The sequence below is a fragment of the Montipora capricornis genome, chromosome 7 (assembly GCF_036669925.1).
Source record: "Montipora capricornis isolate CH-2021 chromosome 7, ASM3666992v2, whole genome shotgun sequence".
Lineage (NCBI taxonomy): Eukaryota > Metazoa > Cnidaria > Anthozoa > Scleractinia > Acroporidae > Montipora > Montipora capricornis.
Window position 1 is genome coordinate 23,408,405 of NC_090889.1, and position 10,000 is coordinate 23,418,404.

Sequence of the window (10,000 nt, forward strand, 5' to 3'; positions counted from 1 at the left end):
GTTGTTATGATGTGTTTATTTTGCCGATTTCTATTTCTACGGAATTGAAAGTTTATTTTATTAAATAAACACCAATGAAATACCAGGTCAGCTTCAGGTCAGAGTTTTTCCCTCCTGCCGCAATTACAATTGTCTCCGCACAATAAATTCTGGTCTTTGCACGGACATCCTCTGTTGCTGTTTCCTTTGCGCTTCGTGCTGCAACGAGCTCTTACAACTACATCCATGTGATCTTTCCTAAGCGATAAGAGTTTGATTTTGCGGGTGCTAGATGTCAAAATAAAGAAATCGAGGACATTCCATGCAAAACATTCCCACTTACCGAAGAATCTATCATGGCGGCCTTGATAAACAAAAGCGCTGTAAGAGCGATTTCCCGAGCATGCGCAACTCATGAGACTGCCCCTTTAAGTCTCTGATAAGCCACTGAGGTGAGCTCGGAAATGTTTTTGTTGTTACCCAAAGAGAACATAGAGACAGTGTGACAAATACATTGCAAAAGAACAGCACACACGTTCAAACTGTGAAACCTATTTAATCATTTTCAACTGAAGAATCCCTGGATGCGAAAAATCAATCAAAATCTCATTATACAACCAAAAGCCTATGCTGTGTCTTTTTTATTATTTACAATACCAAATCTATCCCGAATCTCAGATTTATTGTGTAAGACAGCAAAATGTCATGGCGGATTCATTTGGTGATCTTGTCGACGTCGATCCTAAGTCCTTATATGTTCCTTGGTTTTTTTCCGTCCATTCGACCAGTTCTCTCTAAGATTTTACCAGTCATGTACATCCTAAATAAAGAACTTAAAGCCAGCAAATCTATCTCTAACCTAGAGATCATCAAATTTAAATTGCACCTAAACTGAAATGTTTTCCGTTCCGAATATAAATCTCCATATCCAAAGCAAACATATGTCACCATTGTTATCCGGAACTTTTCGCTTTTTCTGTGCCTTGCAAGCCACGTTATTTTAGCAGAACTAGAAGTAATTTGGACTCACGAACGTGATGTGAGAGGAATGGGTCTAGTCTCGATTTCACGTCCCAAACTGCTTTGAACTCCTGTTTTCAAAGAAATTTGCATTGCAAGGCAATTTGTGACGTAAAATGGAGAATAGACCCAGGCCTCTAACCTTACGGTCGTGCGTCCAAATTATTGGAAGTTCTGATAACTTCGTACGTCTTGCCCGGCAGATAAAAGAAGACATTTTGAGGTAAGAATGGTAAAACCTGTTTGCATTTGGTCGGGAAATTAATATTGTAGATGAAAAATATTTGAATTTAGGTGCACTTTAGTAAAACTACTTTATTAAAAGAAGCATTAATAAAATCTAGGCTTTAATAAGATTCGAACCCATGGACAAGTTATCAAGCCAGCTGGAATCGGGCCTGTTACGCGTTCGTGTTAATTATATCCTTTAAAGTGTCTATCACCTATTATAGTAAAAAAAACCCTTTCTGCCTAACAATTCTACAATTTTCTGCGTCACTTGTCTAACACCAATTATTTGGTTCGCTAAACTCTCTCCTTCAAAGTCACTGTTTTAGACTGGCTCCTTAAAAGTAGAAAACTGGTTGTAATTTCATCTACAACCGCGCAAGCGAGAGGAATGGGTTTAATAGCGGGTTGATGTCAAAGGCCGCTTTGCATTGTGGTAGTTCTTTGGAAACAGCGGTGGAAAGTCAACCCCATATCGAACCCATTCCCTTTCATTGCTCAGTCGTGGATAAAACTATGACCACTTCTCCCGTTTTTCAAAGTGAATAAAAAAAGTGAATTTTCAATAAAAAGGTTCCAGAAACAACACAATAGTATGAAGGCCTTAGCGCTTGCTGTACTGTGACATGACGCTCGACTAGAGGGACTCAGCAAGGGCACAATTCTGTTTCTCACTGGTAGATGTTCTCCGTCAGAATTTCCTTCGGCACTGGCCGACGCAATCTTGTTTGAGGAAGCGCGTGAACGGCCTCTGAATGTTAACCGCTGACCAGCTAGGTCCAGACCTCTTTCGACTCAGTTCAGATGCACTCAGTTCATACTTCAGTTACAGAATTCCGTCTCTCAAACACAAAAGCAAATCATCACAATGCTTTTGAATTCTAAAATTTAGCATTTGAAATCTTTGGAGTGCTGAAATCTAGATCAAAGTTACGCAATATGCTAAATAATGCTAGCAATCATTCTTTTTACAGAAAAAGTGTGCTTGTTTAACCAAAAAGTGCCAAAAAAAAACTTAGCATAATAGGGAAGGGCCTAAGTACAAGGGCCTTCTGGGCACTCGCATATAAACCTGCTGGAATGATCACAGGGAAGCATTTCCCACTTCCCATGATTTTGTCCATTTTCCATTCTTATTCCCACACAATTCCTATACTTATTATTTTTGGGACCCTTTTCATACTTCCAGTTTGTATACGATGCGACGGTTCCATCGACCCACTGAAAACTTCCTTCAGTTGCCTTATCATTCAATCCAATGAAGTAGTCACCTAAGAAACAAGCCAAACAAATTGTCAGCGATTTTGAGGACAGAGCATGCGTATTGATTCTGTACACTGATTAAGCGGTCATCAATCTCGTCCCCAGGGCTTTTCTCATCCAAGAATAGGGCTCTCGCCGGAGAAAAGCCTTAAATTGTATGAGGAAGAAAACAGTAACCGTCTTATTGTTCAAATGTGGCAAATTTTCAAAGAGTTTTGCTGCTGAGCTTTGATCTCGGCCCGTGACAGGGCTTCCGATTCTGCAGGCCTTTAGCGCGGCATCTTTTAGCTATTTGTGGGTTGACTGTGTTGTAATCCACATGTGCCACTTTCACCTTAGTGCGGTACTTCCTATGCAAAGGTTTCTCTTCCCACCCTTTGATAATTTTAGCTTGTGCTGGCTGTTTGGAATTCATTTGGTCTTGAATCTTGTCACATAAACGGTGCTAATTTTTTTTTTTTAATGTTAGTAGCTATTTATATATTAAACCACGCGCTACGCCAAGGGTATAGTCATCAATTGGTTATGATATATTTCTCTGAAATGGCAACCATCTCATCTATTAGGAAGCTTAGAAAGAAACACAAGCCAAGACGTACATACATGCATACCGGCATGATTGACAACTCCCCATACTGAGGGGCTTTTCAGAGCCAAGGAAACACAATCAACGAAGCCACAGAACCGAAAAACAACTCAACTGGCATGGCCGCAGGCAAACCAGTTGGCTATTTACAAGTGCAGTTGAGTGAAGTTGAACCAGGTGTTACCAGGATCAAATTCAACCAGTGGTTAGAACGGGTATCTTTTCTCTACTGGATACCATTAGTTTAAAAATCCGGGAGAGACTACTGTCCTAGTATGCAAAATGTTCACTTTCGGTTTCTGTCAGTGTGTCGTGCTTAAGCTTGCTGTTAAATTTGGTCATTTCACGTCGTTGTTTGCAGAGGACGAAAAAAAAGGCATCGAAATGCACGCTGGTCCTGAAGTATCCCTTTTTCCCTCAGGCAGTCCACTTTCTCCGACACCGACCCATATTTTTGAGTTTCCAAAAAAAAATAGAAATAGATATAAGGAAGATAATAACTAAGTAAAACATGTTTTTAACTTTAAGTCTGAAATGTAAAAATTGGTTTTTCCTGTACAGGTTTTTATTTTCTACTTTAACCCCAGAGCAAACGCGACACGCTTCTGCAGTTGAGGCTGTCTGTCCGCGTGGAAGGAAAGTATGTTAACACCGTGACTCTGTACTCGTTTCTTTTCCCCCTCACTCGACATTTTCTGCCGCTTATTTTTCGTTTGCAATTGTAGTTCTTTACTCCGACCGACCGACCGCACGACCCAAAGTTTCCCAAAGTTACCAAACGCATTGGACGGCAAACGGAGAAGGAAAGGGGACGACGTTATCAAGCCTAGATTTTCAGGTTGGTGTTGCTGTAACTGTTAGCAAATGCTGTGCAATGAAAAAGCCGTAACGAACCTGTTGAAAGTGACAATGATGACCACCACTGGGTAACATTTTCGTTTTCATTTTCGGAGAGAATCGAAATCAATCTTCCTCTCCCGGATCCACATGAGCTAGCGTTACAATAGTCGTTTGCCTGAGACCATTCCTTCTGATTTTCGAAAGATCGAAGACAGCCGGCTTTGTATGGATACCAGTCTGGCCCGCAATAAGCCGCTGAAAGAAAAGACATACCCAGTTTTAGTGGATTTTATGAACATGAATAATGCTTTTCGCGTGTTTTTATAGCCTGTGTCGCAGACGTAATCTAACACTGGTTTAATAGTAACGTCTGCAAAGCAGCGCCGAGATTCTTGTTCTGGAATTCCAATGGATCAACGAACAAGCGGAAGTCTTATCGAACAATTATTTTTCTCAACAGACCAATAATGGCGCGTTCTCAAATCCTGGTACGCTGCTGGGAGCCCAGAACAAGGATTTCGGCTTTGGTTCGCAGACGAGAGGTTTGGTTTCGTCTATGGCGCAGGGTAGTGTAACAGTAATTCAACTGACAAACCTGAGGTCGACGGTGCGATCATTTTACTCCCCCCTCTCCATCAGTGCTCCGTTTTACGGATATTTAAAGCTACTTAAGCTACACAGAACGGAAAGAAGTCGAAACAAGGATGTGAGATCCGGGAATCGAACTCGAGACCTCTTGCACCAAGGCCGCGCACTAACCGACTGTGCCACTCTTGCTCCTCATATTTTGATTGGTTTTGATTGGTTAACTTGAAGACGAGGTAAAAAAAGGTAAAGTCTCCGCTTACGAGCCAGAAGGCTCATCAGGCCGGCGCTTATCTCCGGTTTCTGTACCATGAAGCGACTAGGAGTATTTGTACTCCCCCCTGGATGGGATGCTAGTCCATCGCAGGGTTACCCCCAGCATTACGCCGGTACCCATTTATACACCTGGGTGGAGAGAGGCACCGTGAGAGTAAAGTGTCTTGCCCAAGAACACAACACAATGTCACCTGCCAGGCCCCGAACCCGGATCACTCGATCCGGAGTCGAGCGCACTAACCATGAGGCCACCGTGCCTCCCTAACTTGAAGACGAGCAAGAAGTATTTTCCTCCGAGCAAGGAAAAAGAAACAAAATGACTTCTTGTTGTCTTATAATTGTTGATGGTCCTTTAGTTGTTCGTCAAGTGTGGTATAGACAAAGGCATTTATTTATTGGTTTTTAAGGGGGTGGCACTTAACTACAGAAAGAAAATGGTTGCTAAGGAAGATTTTTAGACAAAGAATCCTACGAAAGGGTTGCATGGATGGTTCTATGAAGTAACTTTTTCAATGGAAATCTGACATCACTTCAATCAGGAGACGCATGCGCAACTAGTCCAAGTCTTCTGCCGTGCGTTTCAGTGAAACACAGGTAAAAGCTCCCAGGAAACGAAAGGAAGAGGCGGTTTTTTCACTGGATGGGAACCGTCCCATCATTTTTCGTAAACTGTAGCGTGGATACGCCATTTGTATAAAAAAGGAAGGCCTTATGACGTCATAATTTTTTGGAGAAATAATTTCTTTTAAAATCCATGCTACAGATTTTGTGTTAAAATGTTCTCAAACTTTTGCGTTAAAATTTTTTGAAAAACATAGTTAAGTCGCTGAGTTTTTGGCATTTTCTATTTTGGTCATGTGATTAACCAAATATGGTTGTGAGTCGAACCATACAAAGGAATGTTAAATAGAACGCACTTGCCGAAATAGGATTACTGTACAGTTAAAGGAATTCGAGAATGATTATTTGGAGGGGTCCATAGCAACGGTTTGGTAGTTAAGAGCCACACCCCTTAAGTCGTGAGTAATTCACAAAGGAAAAACAAACGAGAAAGTTGGCAACAGTTACATACATACATAATACTTAATTGACCACTCCCCATAGGGGCTTTCAAGGCCAATGAAATAATCACAACAGAACAGAACATACAACATCAACTGTAAAGAATCCCAACTGGCCTGAGGCAAGCTAGTTGACTATTTACAAGTGCAGCTGAGAAGTTGAACCAGGGATTATCAGGAACAAATTCAGCGAGTGGTCAGAACGTGTCTTGAACCGGGGATCCCCGGATCTCAAGGCAAGCGCCATAACCATTGGGCCGGACTGCCTCATACAATTTGCATTCACTCCCGATCTTAAAGTCGAAGCTGCGATCCATCTAGTCTTCAAATCATGCTTTTCCGGCTCCCTTGCACAGTCTTGCACAGTCTTACACAGTCGATTCACACCAACTAAACACGTTTGATTAAACCAGGTTTAACAAAATAAAAAATGAGCAACGGAAGGCTGAAAGATTGAATTTTACATAGGGTTCATGTAAGTTCTAATGTGTGTCTTCATTGTGTTGAATTTGGAGTCTACATTATGTCAGGTAGTAACTTGTATCAAGAAAACAATTTTAAACCATGTTTAACTAAACAGCTTTTAAACGTGTCTAAGCTTTGGTGTGAATGCGAACAAAGTATTCGTTAATGGCACTATGAGCCCTCACGAAGAGTGCGCGTTCTTGAAAGAAGGTTGAGACGTCTATTGCCAGAACAGAAAGTATGGTAGGGAACTACGTTGGTTTATCGATTTATTCTTTTGTCTTTAAATGGGCTGAAACTTGAGTATACGTAATAGCAAGATATCTAAGCCCTCTTGGCCAGTAATGCTGAAGGAAAACGTTGAGCTGTTTTCTTTTTTTTAATTTCACAACGGCGTCAATTACTTTAATCACTTCTTGACTATTCCTACACCTGCTAACTTGTTGAAAGTGTGTCTTCAACCTAAAAATGACATTGGTCTTGCTCAGCAGCCGGTAAGAGAATGCAAATATCATGATCCTCAGGTTAAGAAGCTCTCTACAAAGCGACACGTTTTTAAGGAGTTTAAGAAACGACGACGGAGACTTCTACGATTATGCCACAAAACAATTCATAATAGCGAGCTCAGGCGGGCGAAGCGCGCCAGCGGAGCACCATGGGTAAGATTTTTGGGAAATCTATGCAAGCGAGAAATTTTGGTTATGACGTCACGTACGGCCGCCCGCCCGTACAGACTGTCGGGGTGGAGGTGAGGAGGCAGGACAGCCCCTGGGGACGGGAGTGTTCGGGCAACTTTCCTTGGATGGAAATCGGTGGGCAGCGTTGCATTTGGCAACCCGCGTTTTTCTGGCGGGAAATCATATCAGTGATGAGCAACGGGATAAAGAGCAGGCGACGAAATTTGAGAAATTGAAGGTGGCTCAAACCAGTTTCAACACTTTCAAGAGACCTTGTTATTAGAAGAATTGACACTGTAACACTTCATCACGTAACAGCAATGTTGTGGTACCATGTGAAACACAAATTATTGCTGAACAAGATGCAGTCATGTTTATGACGTTACAAGTTACCATGGCAACAGGAAAGCATTGAAAAACACCCTATATTTTGGCTTAAGTTCAGGCTGATATCTGAGAAACGAACTGGGTGAAACTGGCACGAAAGTGATCAGCAGGCCAAGGTGAAACGCGGAGCGGATTCAGAGCTACCTTAAATTTTCAATTAGTTAAGGTGGCTCTGAATCCGCCCCACATAATTTTTTTAAACTTTACAGAAAGTTTCATTCTGACGTACTGATTACATTTCAGAAATATAAGATAAGGGTCACAGAGTTCGTTTTTGAGATATGAGCAGCTAATGACAAAATATGGGCTGTTTTTGCAGGGCTTTCCTGTTGCCACGGTAACCTTTTAAGTCACAAAAACGACCGAATCTTTTTCAGTGATAGTTGGTGTTTCATATGGTACCATAACATTGCTGTTAAGTGAAAGGTGTTGTAGTGTCAATCCTTCTAATAAGAACAGCAAGTTTTGAAACCGGTTTGAGACACCTTAAGAGAGGAAAGCCTCGCGAGAAGCCGAGAAAGGAGAAGAATAGAAAATTTCAATGAAAATAAACGTTAAGGTGAAAGAAATAGAGAGAGAGACAAAACAATTATTTACAACGGTTAGCTTTCAGGTAAGCTTAATGGTTTCGTTCTTTAATAATAAGCTTATATGCCTCGCTGCCTCACATATTTTTTAAAAAGGGAATAATGCCCGAAAACGCGTACAATTCCTTGTGGACAGAGATTCTGACATATTTCAACAATCACATTTATAAACTTTTTTGTGTGAAATGGGTGTCCAGTTGTGAGCTTCTTTGTTTGGCTTTGAAATTGCAGTCGAGTAAGCGAATTTACTACACTTTAGGTTGACTTTTTAATTAGTAAAGATTTTTGCTGTTGTTCTGAACTGAAGATTGTCAGTCAAACGGAAAATGTTGTGAAAGAGATTACTGTCCATGTAATTTCAGTTTTAGTTGTTGATTAAAATGGTTAGTTATTGTTTGCAAGGCTTTTTTTTTTACTGATTTCAGCTCAGAGGTTTTTGACCTGTTTGGTTACTGTAAACTGTACACACTAATAACGATTAATTTTGTACTTTATGCAGAAGCATATAATTTCCATAAACACGATATTGCTTTCTGGGGTTAGAAACGGGAGCTCCGCTTTTAGGCTTGGCTAAATCTATATATTATCATTGGTAAAAAAGGAAAAATAATCATACTTCCCTTATGTGGAGCGGTGAACTAAGTATTTATGTAGCGTTATTATAACCAGGAGAAATAGAACGCGACCTTCCCAAGTTAACTACTTACCTTTTGTGCCTGGTGCCGTCGTGGGTACCACACTTGGAGAGACTGTTGTTTCAGTTGGAGTTGAGGCTGCTGTCTTGATCAGCAGCACATCACTTGTTGTCGGAGTCAAGGTGGTGATTTCTTGTTGGGGCTTCTTCACTATTGTCAAAGGCTCGTAATAGGCGAATCCATCACGGCTTTGCAAGGTCTTATCAGAAGACGTTCTAGAGACGGCGTTAAGCTCACAAGTGCGTAAGGATCGCGCGCTTTGAGCTTCAAAATTGAGGAAGGAGAAGAATAGAAAATTTCAATGAAAATCAACGTTAAGGTGAAAGAAATAGAGAGAAAGACAAAACAATTATTTACAACGGTTAGCTTTCAGGTAAGCTTAATTGTTTCCTTCTTTAATAATAAGCTTATATACCTCGCTACCTCACATATTTTTTAAAGCTATCTGAAAAAGGAATAACGCCTGAAAACGTGTACAATTCCGTGTGGACAGAGATTCTGACATACTTCAACAATCACATTTATAAGCGTTTTTGTGTGAAATGGGTGTCCAGTTGTGAGCTTCTTTGTTTGACTGTGAAATTGCAGTCGAGTAAGCGAATTTACTACACTTTAGGTTGACTTTTTAATTAGTAAAGATTTTTGCTGTTGTTCTGAACTGAAGAGAGAGGGAGTAAAGATTGTCAGTCAAACGGAAAATATTGTGAAAGAGATTACTGTGTAATGTAAGTTCAGTTTTAGTTGTTGATTAAAATGGTTAGTTATTGTTTGCAAGGCTTGCTTGTTTACTGATGTCAGCTCAGAGGTTTTTGACCTGTTTGATTACTGTAAACTGTATACACTAATAACGATTAATTTTGTACTTTATGCAGAAGCATATAATTTCCATAAACACGATATTGCTTTCTGGGGTTAGAAACGGGAGCTCCGCTTTTAGGCTTGGCTAAATCTATATATTATCATTGGTTAAAAGGGAAAAATAATCGTACTTTCCTTATATGGAGCTGTGAACTAAGTATTTATGTAGCGTGGTACGTTTTAACCAGGAAAAATAGAACGCGACCTTCGCAAGTTAATTACTTACCTTTTGTGCCTGGTGCCGTCGTGGATACCACACTTGGAGAAACTGTTGTTTCAGTTGGAGTTGAAGCTGCTGTCTTGATCAGCACGTCACTTGTTGTCGGAGTCAACGTGGCGACTTCTTGTTGGGGCTTCTTCACTATTGTCAAAGGCTCGTAATAGGCGAATCCATCACGGCTTTGCAAGGTCTTATCAGAAGACGTTCTAGAGACGGCGTTAAGCTCACAAGTGCGTAAGGATCGCGCGCTTTGAGCTTCAAAATTGACGGAAG

General features: G+C 40.8%; 1 protein-coding gene across 2 annotated transcripts in view; it reads right to left on the reverse strand.

Annotated features, from left to right (window-relative positions):
- Nucleotides 1–967: 967 nt before the first annotated feature.
- The window catches only part of LOC138057750 (aggrecan core protein-like), a 21,324-nt gene continuing 12,291 nt past the window's right edge, over nt 968–10,000 (reverse strand). For both annotated transcript variants that reach the window (XM_068903681.1, XM_068903682.1), the window contains 4 exons: nt 9,734–10,000; nt 8,662–8,913; nt 3,971–4,171; nt 968–2,498 (listed from right to left, as the gene is read on the reverse strand). The exon at nt 9,734–10,000 is cut by the window's right edge and continues 90 nt beyond it. In XM_068903681.1, coding sequence (XP_068759782.1) covers nt 2,263–2,498; nt 3,971–4,171; nt 8,662–8,913; nt 9,734–10,000 — 956 coding nt within the window. In that variant the 3' untranslated portion in view covers nt 968–2,262. The remainder of the gene's footprint in view (nt 2,499–3,970; nt 4,172–8,661; nt 8,914–9,733) is intronic.